This window comes from Lagenorhynchus albirostris, chromosome 5 (assembly GCF_949774975.1).
Source record: "Lagenorhynchus albirostris chromosome 5, mLagAlb1.1, whole genome shotgun sequence".
NCBI classification, from domain to species: Eukaryota; Metazoa; Chordata; class Mammalia; order Artiodactyla; family Delphinidae; genus Lagenorhynchus; species Lagenorhynchus albirostris.
The window spans coordinates 51,658,478-51,677,687 of NC_083099.1; the positions used below are offsets into that span (position 1 = coordinate 51,658,478).

General features: G+C 41.0%; 1 protein-coding gene across 1 annotated transcript in view; it reads left to right on the forward strand.

The window, feature by feature from the left end:
• The window catches only part of FNDC3B (fibronectin type III domain containing 3B), a 357,916-nt gene that overhangs the window by 318,800 nt on the left and 19,906 nt on the right, over window positions 1–19,210 (forward strand). Inside the window, exons 24-26 of the mRNA XM_060150005.1 lie at window positions 4,131–4,343; window positions 16,040–16,206; window positions 19,004–19,131. Of these exons, the coding sequence (XP_060005988.1) occupies window positions 4,131–4,343; window positions 16,040–16,206; window positions 19,004–19,131 (508 nt within the window). The remainder of the gene's footprint in view (window positions 1–4,130; window positions 4,344–16,039; window positions 16,207–19,003; window positions 19,132–19,210) is intronic.

Sequence of the window (19,210 nt, forward strand, 5' to 3'; positions counted from 1 at the left end):
GTGTGTGTGTGTGTGTGTGTATGTGTATGTGTATGTATGTATGGCTAACATTCGATATGCCTACCAAATACTTCCCAGTTAAAAGGTCAGAGAACCCTAGAGCTACAGATATTAGGAACCTAGTACCTATCAAAATACTGGGGAGGCCTTGTGAAGAAAATGAATTTACAAAAGTAAATATTAAATCTACATTTCTTTCTGCATCTTGATACTTGTGTATTATAAGCTATTTTTTAATTCTTATAAATGATTCGGATCTCATAATTTTTTTGTCTTGAGCAGAACAACAATCTAAAGCAACCCATTACCTCCCTTCCTTTTACTTAATGTAGCTAAAGGGCTGTTGAGGCCGCAGGGAGCAAAACAGTAGGATCACCTTGAGTACAGGTGAGCTTGGCTCTGGAGGAATATGGGCAAGCAGATGGAAGGAAGCATCTTGGCCTCTGGGCTCTAGGAATACCTCTGCCCAGAATAAAGGGAAGGAATGGCAGTCTGGACAGTGGAAAGACATTGATATAAACTTTGTAGGTGAGGAAGTTTGTACACCATTGAAAAAAGACTGAGACTTAAAGTCTGGCTTAATCCCCTTTTCCTGAGTAGGGAAAAAAGGTAGTAATTTCTACGACAATGATGACCACCTTTCTAAAAAGATCTTTCCTCTCCAGTTGCAGAAAAATTTAGTACTTTTCAAATCATAGGGGAAAAACTCTTATCTTAATACCATGCAGCTATTTTACAAGACTCATGCTGGGAAGCAAAGAAGAGTTCATTGTAGTCTTTCAATGCTGTGTTGAGAGAGTGACGTTGCATTATCTACAAGAGACCTGATGTAGCCCTAGTTTAATAGAATCTGGGAAAAGTAAGGCTCTTTGTAATGGAACTTTTGCTGTACTTTATCAGCAATAAGTGTTTGCTACATTCCAAACTGTGAGGCAGATATTCATCCAGTTTTGGGTGATTATGAATAGAGCTGGTATAAACGTGTATGTGCGGGCTTTTGTGTGAACGTAAACTTTAATTCCTCTAGAGTAAAGTCCAAGAAGTGTGATTGCTGGGTCATATGATAAATGTATGTTAAAGTTTATAAGAAACTTTGTAAGCAAATTGTTTTCCAATGTAACTATACCATTTTGCATTCTCACCAGCAAAATAGGAGAGTTTCAGTTGTTCCTTATACTTGCCAGAATGGTATTAATAAGCATTTTTTATTTTGGCCATTTTAATAGGGATATAGTGTTACCCCATTGTAGTTTTAATTTGCATTTTCCTAGTGGCTAATGATGTTAAACATCTTTTTTGTGTGCATATTTGCCATGTGTATATCCTCTTCGGTGGAATGTTTGTTCCAGTCTTTTGCCCATTTTTTTTATTAGTTGGGTTGTTTTGTGTTGTTTTGCTGCTGAGATTTGAAAGGTCTTAGATGCATTCTGGATACATTCTTTTCACACCATATCTAAAAATTATTTAATTCTAGGTAACAAATATTTCCTCCTGTTTTCTTCTTAAGAGTTTTATATTTTACATTCTACACTTAGATCTGTGATCCATGAGTTAACTTTTGAATAAGATCTGAGGTTTAGATTGAGATTTATTTATCTTTCCTTTTGATATCCAGTTGTTCCAATACCACTTGTTAAGAAGACTATTCTTTCTTCGTTGAATTCATTCTGCACATTTTTGAAAATCAGTTGGCCATGTATGTGTTGATTCTGTTGGTCTATGTGTCTGTCTGATACCACACTATCTTGAATACTTTATAGGAAGCTTTATAGTAAGTTCTAAATCAGATAGTGTGATTCTTCCAACTTTATTCTTATGTTTCAGATTTGTGTTAGCAATTTTAGTTCCCTTGTCTTGCCACGTAACTTTTAGAATCAACTTATCTATATCTACTAAGAAGAATCCTGCTGGAATTTTATTAGAATTGCATTGTATCTATAGATCCAGTTTTGGAAGAACTGACATTTTTTCTGTGTAGAATCTTCCAATTCATGATCACAGTATATCTCTGTCTAGTTAGGTGGTCTTCAATAGTCTCCGCAGTGTCTTGCAGTATATTTCTTTATTTCCTATCTCTGTGCCTTTTTTCCCCACACCCACTGGCTGGGACTGGTACCTGACATTAAATAGGAGTGGTGAGAGTAGACATCCTTGCTTTGTTCTGATCTTTTATTTAGTCTTTCACCGTTAAGTGTAATGTTAGCTGCAGGTATTTCTATAGATGCCCCTTTTGGGTTGAGAAATTTCCCTTCTATCCCTAGTTTGCTGGGAATTTTTATTATGAACATATGTTGAATTTCATTAGATGCTTTTTCTGTATCAATGAGTATGATCATGTGGTTTTTCTTCTTTAGGCTGTTAATATGATGGAACTGGCTAAGGGTTGGAGAATGAGACAGTGTAGAAAAGAAATAAAAAAAGAGGAATGGGGGAATTTTCTCCCATTCAGAGACTCTTGGCTTTCTTTTGAGCCAGGCAGCTCTCTGCCCATGCAAATATCTGTTCCTGGATTTCAGGCTGCGCCGTTGAGTCTAATCCAGTGAGTAAAGGAGGGGAAAAATGGTAAATTCACTGCTGGTTTGGTGATAGTTCAAATTCTTCCCCAAATCCTTCAGCTTCTATTTCCTTTCTGGACTTCTTAAATAGCTGCTCTGTTTATTTTGTCCAGGTTTAATAGCTGCATTCAGTGGGAGAGACGGTGGAGTGTGCTTACTCCATCTCACCTGGAATTAATCTATTGGTTTTTTTTCTTCTTAACAATTTACAGATGTGTCATTAGATTGACTTGCTGAACTATGTAATTTTAAATTTGAAGAATTAAGGTTAATTTGAGGTCATATGATGGATTAAGGTATTGTAATACCTAAATGATATTTTCTATTTAGATATAAGCAATAATTGCTGTAAGTGAAAAGTACATAAAACTAAATTATAAGAATATTTTAAACTGATCTGTTTCCTGAGAATTTCTCTTTGACTGTATTTTTTATTATCATGTGTTTTGAAACACTGTTTCAAATCAAGTTTAAATGTTGAAACTTTTAGAACTAGTGACACCACACTGCTCATTCAGCCCAATAAGATGCCTATGTACCTAGCAAGGGATCTGGGTGCAAGTTTCTACTAGAGGCCTAGTAATGAGGCATGAAGAGATGGAGGAGAGGCAGACCTGGGGAAGAGCTTAAGTGGATGAAGCTGTGGAATGCTGAAGTTATTGAGAGGACTGTCCATATTGTACAGAAGAAGAGAGGAAGAGCAGAGGGTGGGGTGGGAGCTAGTGTGAGACCTTTGGTCCGAGAAGCAGAGGAGAAAGGCCTCTGCAGGGGTCTGCAGGCCACTCAGTGCCAGGAGGAAACAAGCTTCAATAACATGCAGTCACTGCGGGAAGGAGTGTTGAGGATGAAGGTGGAGCAGTGCCATCAATGTGTTGTGTGATGACCTTGGAGAACTTTTTCAATCAACTAATAAGGAAGTAGAGGAACAAGAAAAATAGGAATGATAATAGGAAATTTTTTCTATATACATTTTAACTTTGATTTTCAGTTCCTAGACCATGAGAGCAATGTTAGTATATCTTTATTACCCATAACACTGCACATAGTAAACATCCAGTTAAGATAATTGCACATCTGAATGACACTGTTACCAGCAGTGCCCGCACACATAGCACTGGTTAAGGACTAGCAGAGGTTGTTGGGTGAGGCTGGAGAAAGGGGAGGAAAATGTGCTGTTGAAGAGCTGTTATCCTAAAACTGACTTTGAGGCAGCTGAAGGGTGGCTAGAACAAAATATGAAAGTCTTTAGTATGTCTTCCCTTTTCTGCCATTCTTTCTTTCTTTTTCTTTCTTTCTTTTTCTTTCTTTCTTTCTTTCTTTCTTTCTTTTAATTAAGAACTAAGGGATATCTTGCTAATGTGGTTTTTGGGGCTATTTTTTGGAATGGAGAAGATAATCTGTTTTCCGAGCTGCCCATTTCTCTATTTGTCTTGAATTATTTTTAACTTGTTTTCCTTTATTCCATGACTCTGCTTATAGGGGCAAGTAAGAAATACACCACACAATGTTTATTTCAAATGAGGAATCACTGCTTCTTAAACCAACAACCTTTGTGATTTTTTTTCCTTTTTCCAGGATCAGAATTCAGGCCATAAATGAAATTGGAGCTGGACCATTTAGTCAGTTCATTAAAGCAAAAACTCGGCCGTTACCACCGTTGCCTCCTAGGCTCGAATGTGCCGCTGCTGGGCCCCAGAGCCTGAAGCTGAAATGGGGAGACGGTAATGCCAGGACGCACGCGGCTGATGGCACGGTGTACACACTGCAGCTGGAGGACAGAAACAAGAGGTGAGGACCTGAGGCTTCATCCGAAAATTCGATGGCTTTGGGTTGTGGGATGGAATCTTCCCTGTTCATTTGTCCTCTGAAGCACTCTTCGTCCTTATTGAAAGACTCCCTAGGTATTTGGGTCCTGCGTTTTATACCCAAAGTTGCACCCTCCATTCTCCATTTGGAATTTTCTAAATTAACATTCTCGTGATCCTGATTTTCCTACATGTGATAATATATGTGTTTTTTTCTTTCATAAAGAAAATGGAGAGAAATTATCCAGAAAGAAAATGGTCGAATTCAAGTCCATGCTGTTTAATAGTGTTATATTAGTCACGAGTGCAGAGGGAAATAAGACTCAGGAAAAGATGTTAACCTCTTTAAATATTCAGTAACCATCGGGACAAACATGTTTACCAGTCTGAAATAGCTGTGGTGATGTACAGATGGGGATTGTGCTCTGTAACTATGGGCAATGCAATATAATATCAAATTAACTGGAGCAAATAGGAGATTCTTTATAAAACTCCATGCCCAGGAACACTGTTGGCTACAGAAATCAGATACAGCCTTTCACATAGTATTTATTTAATCTAACTTTATTTCCTCTGAAAATGGCCGATCAGAAGATGGGCAGCTGAACTGTATTTAGGAATAATTCAGATGCGTAGCAAAAGTTAATGACAGAAAGTTCTGTTACCAAAAGTTCAAATGAGAGAATCAGCTGAAGGAGGTAGGAGATGACCATAAAACCAAGACAGCCTGATGGAGTAGACATGCTGCCCCTTCCTGTGCATACCTGCCAAAGCACAGACCAGTGTATGTGGAAGTATTCCTGTTATTTCCCCTTAATGCATCACAGTATCCTGCTCTTTTATATGGGGACCTGGTTCTAATTAGCACAGAGACCCCTGTCCAACCTCTACCTCTGCTCTGTACTCGAGTGCTCGGATTCACGTGAGCTCAGTGGAGTCCTGCTGTGTGGAAGGCACTGTTTGGGGTGGGCCCTCGGGGACACCAAGCTCAAGAACGAAAGCAAGGCCCTGCTTCCCCCTCCAGAAGCATAATATCAACCTACAAATAGTCGTAGAACACTAGTGCCATTGGAGAAAAGCACTCTGGGAGTTTGAAGGGGGCAGACGTAGGGAATAAAGTGCAGAGACTGGTTGGTTGCAAAGATCAGGAACAGCTTTTTGAAACAGATAACGTTTGAACTTGACATTGGAGGACCTGGAAAACACAATAGTTTGACTTAGAAGAAAAAAAGTGATTGTCCTTTTGGGAATGAGTCCCAGTGTAGAAAGGACAGAAAAGGTAAGGCTTCTTTGGGGGAGGTTCATTAGAGATTAAATTCATACTCATTCACAGACAAGACCATTTATCTTACTGTGCTGTGTGCTTTTGGAATGCATTTTTCACGGACTCACTATTTTACTGGTAGGAGACTCCTTGACCTTACTGGCAAGAACAGGAATTATGGACTAACAGAAATCATGATAAATATATAAAGCTAGCATTTGGGGAAATTTGTACATGAGTCTCTTTTTTCCTGGGCTTTTGGCTTACATTGTTGGCAGGGAGAACCTTCCTTAGAAAATACCTTCTAGTTGTACTGTTTAGAAGAAGTGAATCCCAGGAACATTTTTGAAGCTGGTGGCAGAATTGGGAACAGAACCAGCACCTCCTGACTTCCCCATGCAGCTGCCTCTACTATTACCTCCAAGAATATGGGAAGAAGGACAGCTTTGCACCAAACCTGCTATCCCCAGTGTGCTGCAGTCCTGCCCTCTGCAGGGCAGCTACCTGAAGTGCCTTGTACAGAGAACTGAACAGATGCTTAGAACAAAATCTCCATGAGCAAATAAGAATGCTGGTCCAAATAAGAATGCTGGTCCAAATAAGAATGCTGTTGTTAGACATTTAAATATGCCAGACAGAAAATAGTGCAGAGTCTAGTAATCAATACAGGCTCCTTCCTCATTAAAAAAAATAAGAAAACAAAAAGAGGGGGGGCTGGCTTGTAATCAAATAAATGACTTGCCTAAATTTAAATGGCATTTTAAGAAAACTTACCATTAGGAACAGTGTTTTTCTTAATTTTATGGGCTAGAGTCCAAATTTATCTTTTTCTAAATTAGATTTGTCAGTGCTCCCAGAAGTTATTAAAGTAATAGGAATATAGAACATAATAAATTCTCATTCCATTTGTGGAATTATTTTCCTGGGATTTAAAAGGATGAAATTGACCTATTTTGAGTTTGAAGATGACCTTCCTTAGTGTCTTGAAACTGAGCTCGTGTAGTGAAAATGGCCCCACGAATCCAAGCCTTTAACTCTGGCTCTTGAGTAGTGAAGATCAGCGAGAAACACCTTGAGTTGGATACATCATAATACTTGTTCTTAGCCAGCTCTTGGTCAGTTCTCGTCCCCTTGAGGTTCTTTAGGACTTGGATCTGACCTGTCCAGTGTTTTCTTCCAAAGTGACAGCTGTCTTTTTCATTGAACTTGTGGTTGCTAGAGTGGTTTCTAGTTGTGGCTTTGGGGAAAAGTGTACACATCCTTTAGCGTGTGTATTGATTTCATTAAGCACTAACAAGTTCCTATTATGGATGTGGCAAAAATAGTATATATCCTGCTGTGGCCAAGGTGAGAATCAGAGTTAGGTCCGATGGTGGTTTTAATGTACTTTCTTAGCTGTCAGCTCTCAAAATATTTCTTTTGCCATGTACGCTTTTCTCACCAGTCACTGTGGGCATTTGGAAGGAGGGCTGTGGTGTCTGAGTCTTGTCGCTATCCTAGCCAGCCAATGCAAGAAATCTGAGTCTTTAAACATGTTTTGCAACAGAAGCACAGTGAAAATGAATAACTCCCTGCTTGGTAATTGTCAGATTAAAGAGTTGAGTTGATTTCAGCTGCTAAACTATTGCTCCTGCGTTTTCCACATCCATGAAATACAAAGGGGTTGAACTAGAAGCTGAACTCTGAGATCCTTGCCACCTTTTCACCTTAAAGCAGTGAATCTTTGTAGATTATTTGTGAGCTAACTCCTATATAAAAAGATGTATTTTGTAAATGATTAGAGAATGTTATCTCTTTTTTTCTTCATGTTTAATTTCTGCTTTTGACAAATAAGAAAATAAGAAGAAAGATACTGACTTTCCTTAAGAGTGACCACTTAATGGGCAAAACCGCTAAGGTTTTGCATCTGTGATCTGCTGGTTTATCATGTTTAATTTATATACCTCATAATCAAAAAAGTCTGAAATGACCCAGAGATTTCTAAGTATACCGTTTGGCCAAAAATATATTTTCAGACTTTCTAAAGGACACTACTATTTATTGAGCACCTACAAAGTGCCAGGCATTGAGAGCTTTATCTACATTATTTAGTTCTTGAATAGATCACAGTCTGGTTGGGGATAGGTAGAAGAGACAGCAAATCATGGTGTGGAGGGCTTAAAGATTGACACATGCACAGAGTGTTGAGGGAAGGTAGAAGAATGGCATGTACTTTAGGCTTAAAATTGAACAGAGAAGGCTTATTAGAAAAGGTAACAAGTTGGGTGAGTCTTAAAAGGGAATCAATCTTATAACCTCATGCTGGAGAGCCTTAGGATGGAGACCAGTGATAAGGACTCAGGATTGGGTGGAAACCGAGGATACAATCTCCAGAGAACAGAAACATGCCCTGGGTCTTTCTCCATGTAAATGCCTTTCTGTTCTGGTACTTTTACACTTGGTTTTTTTTTTTTTTTTTCTTAAGTTTGGGGCTACTTCATGTAAATAAAAGGGATACCAGAAGGGCACCTTGCCCAAATCCTTGCCCCAAGGTAAGTCAACCTAGAATTCATCCCGATCACCTGGAATTGCTGTGTAGAAAGTTTTCCCCTTGATCAGGACATTTGTTTCCCATGTATTCAAGATTTTGACCCACAAGATTCCCAGTCCAAGGTCACTGACTACATATTTACGTAGCAACCTCAAAGTAGGACTAAGTTTATCCGTAGCAGTTATATTATGATTGCTCAGTCAATTTTTTTTTAAATTACCGCAGTGTGCTAGGTCTTGTGAAGTATGTAGCCTGTCTATAAGGAGCTTATCTTGCTGAGAAATTAATGTGAAAAAATGAGCAGACAGTACAAGAGTTTTTATTTAATTTCAACAAGAAAACAAAAATTATGTTAGTTTAGCTATAGAGTGATTAAGTCTATTATTCTTAACAGGTCTAGCATAGATCCAAATGTCTTTGGTTCCTATGTATGCAAGAAAAATATATACCCAAAAGTAAACATTTTCATAATGCTGTGCTAACCGAATACAGGGATTAGAATAACAAGATCAGCTCATGCATTTTAAGATTATAATGTGTAATGATGATTTTGAAGATGCATTTGTCTGAGTTATTGAAATGAAATGTTATGCTGCCCTAACAGAATTTGAATTGATGCTGATTCTCGTCCTGACCCTGTGGGTCCCTGTTCCTGATAATTGTACTCAGCACTGAGGCAAGAGGAACTTAAGTTCCAGGAATACATTTATGGTTAATCTGTTGTTCAGGTTACCCAGAGAGCCAATGTATTTTAAAGCAAGGCTCCAGCAAAATGGGGATGGGCTCTAATAGAATGGATAATTGCCACTTGCTCTCCTTTTAACTCAGCCCTTGTGCCCGTGACACTTTTACCTTTAGCCAGCAAAATTGGAGGGACTTTGTAATGTGTACAGTATGACTGCCTGTTTGCTATTAGAGAGGGATGGAAAATAATCTGCATAAAGAAACCCTAAAAAATTACACACCAGGCAACTAACAAAAGTGGCCGGGGTATATGAGCACTACAGGAGTGAACTTTCTTAATGTATGCCTGTTATAGAACAAACTCCTGCTTATATTTCTCAGAGCATACTGCTGAATTAAATGAAATAGATGTAACACGACTAACTCAGGGCCCACAAAAGACCCTCGGTATTAGCTTCCTTTGCTTCTGTGGAGCAGTCCCCAATTCGCATGACCACCCTTGTTGGATAAATGGCATTTTTATATTGCTTTCAGTCACCAGAAGGCAGTTATGGTTCTCAACAGGGGTGTTAATTCTCTGTTGTAATCCCAGATCTGTTACTGAGTTTCTAGATGACTAGAGGCATGTCCCTTAACTTCTTTTTGCCTTAGTTTCTCCCTTTACCAAATGAAGCTAATGATACCTGTCTTCAGTCCCTGATTGATGGGAAAAAAAGCATTTTTATTTTTTTAAAAAGGAGCATAAAGATTCATCCTGCAAAATAAAGAGTATTGCTAGCTTATTCAGTTTCAGGCTAAAATGTTCTAAGGACAGCCCAAGGTGAGGAGTGGTAAATGAAGTATTTGAGATCTTAATTAGACCAGAAGTAGAATTCCGACTATGGTTTTTTCTTCTATTTAAAAATAAATAAGTAACAGAATGGAATTGGATAGCATTTTCCTCTCCATTTTTCCTAAATGAGGTAAGATTGAGGTAAGGTCACTAAAATAAAAGTAGGCTAACAGAAATTTGGAAGACTCTGCGAAGAATATGCCTGAAGATGAGATTCACTGCACGTATTTGAAAGCAAAGTAGAAGAATGGAAAGTTTCAAGGTTCTCAGGTGGTCTTTAGAGAGTCTAGTCATCCTTTCTTCGAATATAAATAAATTTCTTTTTTGATGTATATCAATAAGTGCAGTGCAGACAAAAAGAATCAAAAACAAGAATTTTATTCTATGTACAGATTTTCATCAGTAGCTATAGTGACATTTTATTTCTTAGAAAAGGAGCATAAAAAGGATCATAACCAAAACATATTGCAGCCTGATTACTCCCAAGCCATGTGGAGCTGGGGACATGGGGGTTAGGAAATTAACTCCTTTTCTCATTGGTCTCTTGGAAATCGCTCTTGACACATGAGCATTCACTCTCCAAACTGGGACTCTCGGCCACATCAGAACCAGTTTTGGAAAAGCATCTTCTTTGCCTCAGGTGTCCTCACGTGATGCCATCTGCTGCCATCTGCTTCTGCATAGACATGGCGGGACTCAGTGTTCTTTGTGGAGTGAGGGTACATACTATTCATTCCTGTTTTGAACATCCTCCATTCCCAAACGTCACTTCAGTAATGTAGGAAATTCACACACACACAATCCATGGAGCCCAGGGAAATTAAGAAAAAATAAAGGCAATGACATGTCATTGCTAAGGAATATAGCCACATTGAGCTTACTACGAGTGTTAATTTGTGATGTTTTGAAATGTGCCATTTGCAGCCGTTTGTGGACCATAGGCCCTTTTAGGTCAGCAGGTTAGATCACTTTGAAGAGTAAATATTAATGGGCTTCTGTTAGCCTGCAGTGGGTGGACAGCAACGAGGAAATAAACATACAAGCCTCAGCATTCTCTCTTATTTTCTACTGTGAATTTATTATACTCTATCCAGAGAATTCTTGGACGTTTCTTTTGAAACAAAACTGTTTTACGGAAACATTTTAAAATTAATACTTTGTATATCATCATTTTCCCCTAAAATGATTTTAAAAAACATTTAAAGATGTAACATGTCTGAATTTCTTCCTTCAGTGCAAAAAAGTTATCTTTCACAATATTAAAGCCTAAAATACTGAGGTTGAAAGAATTTCTTGAAAATGTCAAAAATCTGTTGTTTTGCCTTCCTAGTGTATATTTAATAACAAATCATAGAATTTACTTGGTCCTTTCATTTGGATCTCAGAAAAATTCCTGCCAGGTGAATAAGACAGTTATTATCCCAAGTGTCCAGAAACAGCCTGGAGAGTTACCGACTTGTTCATCATGAAGGTAACAGACTCTGCATTGTGGTCAAGGTCTTTGTACCTCTTTGTACCCACCATGGAGTACTCTGACAGGCAAGCCGAATAAGCATATTCATTTTGTATTCATAGATATGTAAAATATTTTTTTAAAACACTGCCAAATTACCAGATTAAAAGCCCACGTGTTTTTGTTACCTTCAAAGTGTTTAGTTTCAAGAAGACATAGTCAAAGCTGGAGCCAGTTGGGGGCAGAGCCATAAAGAATTCATTTAGACTGTAAACTTTCAGTGACCCACCGAACGTTCCGCCTTGTTTATGCTTCCCCTTCCAAGTAAACATTTGTTTTAGTACATGAGAGCATTTCTCTCCGTTTTTCCTCTCCCTAAGTAAAAATGCCCAAATTTCCATAAGTGGCCAGCATTTCTATAGGACCCGCTGCTCCATCTTCATCTGTTTTCCACAGCGGTTCTCCGCCTGGGTTTTCCAGGACAGGGTAGATGGTATTCACATGCACAGCTTTCCCTCCAGCTCCGGAAAGTCTAAGGGAATGTAAGTGAGAGGGATGCCGTCCGGGGACATCCTCAGGTTTCTCCAGTGCTGAGAAACTAGGTAAATCATTCATGAACCTTGGTGCTTTGTTATTATAAACAGTAACCACTAATATTTATCTAGCACTCACAAGTGCTAGGCATTTTGTAATGGGTTCTCTCTGCATTATCCCATTTAATTCTCACAACTCTCTGAGGGGGTCAGCACGGTTATTGTGCTCATGTTACACAGGAGGAAACAGATTACTTGGCTATAGAGGTGAAGACCACCAGGCTGTTGAAGCTGAACTCAAACTCAAGTCTGCTGTCTGCAGTGATTGTTATTACCCGCTGGACCTTCAGCCCCTGCACCAGTGGGGCAGCTCCACAGCGGAGCCCCAAGGTGTTTCCACACCTGTCCTCTTACTTGGCCTTCACAAGAGCCCTAGGTCATGGGGCTGATGCCTCCAGATGTATGTGGCTATGGGCAGCAGGGGTTGAGGATGGAGTACAAGACCTCTCAGAGGCACTGCCAGTGTGGGCCCAGGGCTCCAGGGAGGCCTATAATGGGCTGTGATACCACAGAGGATCCCTGTGGCTACACATGCCTCAGCCTGAACTGATACTAAAGTTACTCAGTGGCTTTATTGAGCATGAACTACATTCTAGGAACCATACCTATATATTGATATAATTTCATTATGTTTCTATAGCATAGGAGCATTCATGTAATAAAAATAACAGTGAGCATTTCATGTGCACTCCTTGGTCACCAGATTAGATTAACTTATGTGGGGGAGAGCTATGTGTCTAGCACAGGCCATAACAGATGTGGCAGGACAAGTTCAGATGGACCTCTTCCTGCTGCAGCATGAACTGGTTGTGGCCCCAGCAACCTGGAGAAAGGCCTGCGTGGTGGGAGTTGAGAGCCACAGTGATCCTCAGGGCACCTTAGCCTGATCAGGATGGTTGGTGGCGCTCATGGTGCAGGGTCTGGAGCCATTGGGTACCCTGTATTGAACTCTTACTGTGTGTCGGGCTCAGTGCTAAGCTTTTTCCTCACATTTCTGCATTTGGCTCATCAAAACGATCTATGAGGTGGATACTGTCCCTGTTTTGCAGATGGAGAAACGGTTAGCAGGTGCGAGCGATTTGGCAGCCTTACGGGCGGAGCTGAGATTCATGTCCGGTCTTCCTGGGTCCAAGTCCCCGTGCCCCACCCCTTGACACCAACAGTGTGGAGGAGGCAGGGGGAGAAGTGAAGGGTGGCCCAGTGTTTACCAGGCAGCATAGACCAAGGGATGGCCCAGGGGAGCGCAGACTCCCCACATAGTGCGTCCCTTGTCACCTGGGCCACCCCCGTGGGATTGAGCAGTCAAGGGAATGACGTAAGGGGGAGGAATAGCCGTCGGGACGGCTGGATGGCCACTGTTCTCCTCTTCATGGCAAAGCCTTGCTCCAAGCTCTGAGTCCTTGGTTGTTTTAAAATGTGGAGTCTTCAATCATTGTGTCTTGGGACGTGTAGCATGTTTAATTCTATCACCAAAGGCGTCTGGCTTACTTATTAATGAATTTTAAAATTAAGTTGGCCTTTTTAAAACAAATATTTGAGGAATATTTTTATTCCCTCCCCGAGTGGTTCTAGCCACAGGGTGTTAACCTATGGAGCCTCCCAGAGAGGCCATCATGCAACTGGCTGTAAATCACTGGCTCTGAAGAAAGAAGGTTCTTTCTTCCCCTGCCTCTTGGAGTGATGGAAAATAATTACAGAATTGGGGTGAAAGAGAGATTATATTTTTTGTGTTGGCTTGTGTGCTTTTATTTCGTTTTGGTTGGTGTTTATTGTTTGAAAGAGAAGTTACTGTCAGCATGTACAGAAAGCAGCTTAGGATCAACAGATATTTATTTGAGGGCTACTCTGTGTACGAACTGGGGCTTTTACGTGAGTTTTCACATTGAATCCCAGCAGTCTTGCGAGGGAGGTGCTCTTGCCTGCACTTCACTGACAGGTCCGGTGGGAGAGGGTAAGCAGCCAGTGTGTGCAGGCCAGCCGCTCCCCACACGGCTGACCCTCCACCCGGGAGGAAAGAAAATAACCTCAGTGTTAGCTGTCTTCTCAGCATTATGAAATGATTATAACTAACACTTACTGAGTGATTATTACATGTCAAGACTATTCTAAGCACTTGTCTTGTATTAACCCATTTAAACCTGGGGTGGGCTCTGTCACTAGCTTTATTGCACTGTCCCTGGAGGCAAACAAATGCACTAATGGCAACATTGTAAAGTTTTTCATTGTAAAGTTTTTCAATCACCTGTTCCACAGTGCTTTTTCTAAATAAGAATGCAATTTTAAACGATTAATAAAATGCTGTGGTACAAGAGGAAAACAAGAAAAAGGAACAAAATAGCTATTCCAAAAACAGCAGGTTTTGATGAACTTGAAAATTGAAATATTTGAAAATATGCTATTTGCTCAGTTTAGATTATACTACAAAATTAGAGTACTGAATCTGCTTCAGTAAATTTCTTTGTGAATGTGAGTGCTGCTGCCTACATAGATACACTGAACTTATTTCAGAAGGAAATACTCTTCTCAGAGCAGGGCACGGGCAAGGAAGCAGTACTATTGCTAGTAGTCCTCTCCAAACTCCTCTAAACACCCGGCTTTACTGCAAGTTTGTAATGAAGATGTAACATTTTTACTTCTTACGCCATGACTTCCATTTTGTGGTATAAGTGAGGGCAATTACTCTGGTTAGAGATTCTAGCCTGGGTGAGGCTGAGTTAATAAGTAGCCTCTAGCATTAGCAAGGGGTATCTTCATTAAGGCGGTAATGTGTCAGGAGTGCTAAGTAGGTTACCATGGTATTTGGGTTTCAGCCTGGACTCTGTCTTTTCCTGAAATTAAAAATGTTCATTCTTCAGTAAAAGGTGCTTCCTTACACAGCAAAGCAGAGGAACATTAAATGGGTGAAATGACTGGGGCTCAGGAACTCAACTGCAAAGGCTGATTAATGCATGGCTACTTTAAGATAAGTATCGACTGACAGGTTTTGTAAAAAAGCTGTTTAATCTCTGTATCCGTCCATCCATCTGGAGGGGATGTTCGCTAGCAGGTGGAAAAGCTGCTGCTCTCCTTCAGAAAACCCTGCCCACACACGGGACCAGCTAACCCACAGGATTAGGTCTAATTCATCTCTGAATACACAGAGTCTAGCACACAGCAGATGTTCAAAAAATGTTTGCTAAATGAGTGCATAAATTCTGCTTACCCTTAGGCCAAATCAGCCTAAGAGACATTTTGAATTGTGTGTGATTCTATCACTGCCTGACTTCGAGCAGCATTTGAAGACAGCGGATTGTCCTCAGATGCCGAGAAACTGGGAGAAACAGTTGGCCTGTGTAGGGACAAGGCGGTGTGGTTGGATTAACTCATATAGAAGTTCTCAAAGTGTCCCCAGGCCAGCAGATTCAGATTCTGAATCTACTGAAGATCCTGGATAACTTATGGGAAGTTACATTATTTCCAAAATATTACAGTTAACTATAAAAGGACAAACGGTAACGTTATATTGCAGTTCTAAGTAATCCCGTTTCACTGTGAAAATATTAATTTCCAAGACCTGAGGGGAAACACTCAAAATGTAAGGCCTGTTTTTTTTATCCTCATGCCTCTTATGCCTGTGTCTCATGGAAATATTATTTAGCAGAGAAGTACAAAATAGTCCTGATGGGAGGGAGAAGGATCCAGAAGCTGCCAGTCTAAACTGTCCAGCCCACCTGTGCTGTTTTTCTGTTATTGTGATTAAGCTGATGGATGATTCTGAGCAAAATATATCTTCTTTTTACATATTTTCTCAAAGATCTATGATTGTAAATGTCATCTTACTAGTTTGAGAAAGGGGCTTTGAAAGCTCTTGGAAAGATAAAGGTTAAAATGTAAAGAATTTTCTAGCTAAACCTCAGTTATTTAGAAAATTCTGGTAAAGAGGACACTGTATTTCTCCGGTGCCCAATTAACATTAACTTCATTGCCTAGTATTAGTAGAAGGTAAGGTAACATATCAGATTATATAGATATTGCCATTATGAAAAATTTGAAATTTCTGTTCTTTATCAGTAAACAAAAGCATGAACAAGTGATGTCTCTAGAATCTATAACATAATTAAAGGAATCTCATTCTAAGCTTTATATGTTCTTAAATTTGTTTTTCTTTTATGTAAGCATATATTAGACATTAAACTTAACAGTGACATAGCAACTGGCTGATGATTAATTCAGATGGTATGAAAAGCATTTACCAAGTTGGTCTAATCTGTTCCACATTTGTATCATAATTTCTTGTCACTAATAAAAGTTCAGGTGGCTAATGGATTCTGCTCCTTTCTCTAGGTTTATTTCAATCTACAGAGGACCCAGCCACACCTATAAGGTCCAGAGGCTGACTGAATTCACATGCTACTCCTTCAGAATCCAGGCAGCCAGCGAGGCTGGGGAAGGGCCTTTCTCGGAAACCTACACCTTCAGCACAACCAAGAGTGTCCCCCCCAGCATCAAAGGTTTGTGGACCGTGTATTCAGTCATGCTCTTCTGTGAGAGTGAGGAAATGTTGGGATTTAAGAGGAGGAGGCTCGATTCTGACCTTGAATATGCTCTCCTAATATTTCTCATATCAGCAAGATAGAATCAAAAGAACTTTCTAAAAGAGATGGTTGAGAAATGGGTTCTCTAGGGGAAATGAGAGGCCTTAAGGGAGAGGGCTTACCGGTAATGACTTTTCTCAAGTATGTGTAGATTATTATCACAGATAATTTAATGGTGAGACAGCCTCTTCCCCACGGGGGATAGATGGACGAAGAAAAGAAGCCGACCTGAGTGGCAGATGTTGGGTTAGGAATGCGGGTGAATTCCTGGTGATGTAGCACTTATGGCAGGTTACCACGAGCGGTCTGAGTGTCTCTCTGCAGCGCTTCGCATGCATCTTTGGATGACTGTGGTGCATCAGTAGATTAGAGGCCGGTGTAGGCAACATCCACAGCCTTTCCTCCAGCCCGCAGCCCTCACTGGAAAGCTGTAGCAGTGGCCTGTTCTCACCTCCTGGAGTATTTGTCTTGAGGTTTGTGAATGACTGGTTTACCCTCTGCCCCCTTCATGGGATCAGGGAGTGAGCGAAAGCCACGCCCCCAAGGCTCTCCCTCCACCGGGTCTGCTGAGCCCTCATCTCCCATTTTCAGCCACTGCACAGCCGACTGGCCAAGCCGGGCAGACAGCAACAGGGCAAAAGCTGGCTCAGCCCTTCCCACCTAGCGTTGGGCCCAGTCCCAGCCCATCATGGACTCCTGAGCCTGCGCCCTCACCTCCCCGGTAGTGTGATTCTTGTGAGGGTCCCTGCTGCCTGTCTTTGCTTTATCCAGCTGCTGCCCGAAATGACTCTGAGGCTGACAGATAAGCAGCCCACCTGAACCAGGTTTTACATGGGGTAAAGTGAGGGTTGGCTGTATTATTTGGGTGGCTAGGCAGTGAGCACAATTTGTTAAGAAGGTTCTGTCTGTGTCTGGCCCCAGGAGAAAGGCCATTTGACTTACTGCTTCTGCACAGAGGCGCTGTATCAGCTACACCAGGGCACGGAGTGCGTTACAGGAGGGTGCGGGGCCTCCGGGGCCTGGGTCAGGGTCTGACCACAGTGTGGTTGCATTCTGTGAAGGTTTCCCATAGTTCCTTTCAGGGCACTTTATGGTAAATACCTTCCCCCTGCTCCCCTGCCCCTCAGTGGTCCAGAAGCTCTTTGGCTTCTTCATGTGACGAAGATAACTGGTATAAATGGATGTATACTTGCTGGGTCACTTGGGCAGTAAATGCCCTGGCCCTTTGGTGTAGCTTCGCCTTTCGGCTCTAACAGAGGAGATTCCTGAGCACGCTGTGGCTGATAGGTTTGTTGTTGTAACAGGAAGGCCTGCCACATTTACCAATTAGCTAAATAACTTCAGGGGTCTTCCCAGCCCTACCTTTGCCTCTGAAGGTGATTATTGGGGGCGATTCATTCTGTGGAAAATACGACACCAAATTGATAGCTCTTGCAGGTCGTGGTACACTTTCTTCAGGAGGACAGTGTCCTCACACTGCCACACGATCAGGTGTTCCTCCTCTCATTCTTAGATTTAGGAAATTGTCTTAGCTGGAAGACTGTTTAGTCTGATGAGATTATTTAGTTTTCCATAAATTGTAGTTTTGGCCAACTAATACAAACTTTTTTTTTAAGACAACTTTTATTTTTCTGAAACAGCATTGTACAGAATTGAAAGTAGAAACAACTGCCTCTGAAGAATTCATGTAATTAGAAATTTAAAAATTAGAAATTAAAAATAAGGGCACTGGGCTTCCCTGGTGGCGCAGTGGTTGAGAGTCCGCCTGCCGATGCAGGGGACACGGGTTCGTGCCCCGGTCCGGGAAGATCCCACATGCCGCGGAGTGGCTGGGCCCGTGAGCCATGGCCGCTGAGCCTGCGCGTCCGGAGCCTGTGCTCCGCAGTGGGAGAGGCCCCAGCAGTGAGAGGCCCGCGTCCCGCAAAAAAAAAAAAAAATAAATAAGGGCATTCGGCAAGACCAGTTACACATGCTAGTTACAAAATGGAAAAATATCAGATATTGAATTAAGCTGTAGAGATACAGTATAAGCTGTAAGAAAATATTTAAAAATTCTGCAACATGTAAGTGCTTTTCTGCAAACTAACATAAGTTCACTTTAATCTGGAACAATGAGTCCAGTAGGTAAAAAGTAAACTAAAAAATATAAACGTAAGGTAACTTTTAAAGGCTTACCTCAAATGCCACCTGCTCCTCAAACCTTTCTTAGACTCTCACACGGATGTGACTTCCTTCCCCTGGGACTCCCCAACATTTTGTTTGTACCTCTCATTTTAATCTGCCTTACATTTATGTTTGTTTGTACTTGTTTCATACCTTTCTCTCCCCTTCCCTCAACTAGATCTTCATTTCCTCGAAAGCAGTATTTATGGTACCTATTTTTGCATCCCCCAAAGAACCTAACACAGGGCTTAATCATGGAAGGTGCTCATTAGCCATCAAAAAAATAACAAAAATGCAACCCAGGCCAAATAGTTATTAATAGGACAGCGAGCAAAGGGTTCTTCGCCAATGGCTTGCTAGGCATGGAATGTCTTCTCTGTGTAAAGGGTACCCTGCTAGTTTTCTAGGAGGCTGGGCAAATAAACTCCCCTCTCAGGGTGGGCACAAGCATTCTCTCTCTCTCTCTGGGTTCTCACTAATATTACTAAAATATGGGCTATTCAAATGATGCTTTGAATTTTGAGCTTGGATGTGTGGATTTGTATTTCAGCACCTCGAGTAACACAGTTAGAAGGAAATTCATGTGAAATTTTATGGGAGACGGTACCACCCATGAAAGGCGATCCTGTCAACTACATTCTGCAGGTATTGGTTGGAAGAGAATCTGAGTACAAACAGGTAAGAACCAGCGTGCGTGGCACGTGCGTGGCCTATCAGGGTCTGGCTGGCTCCTTGCCTCTGCCTTTGCGGTGAATAA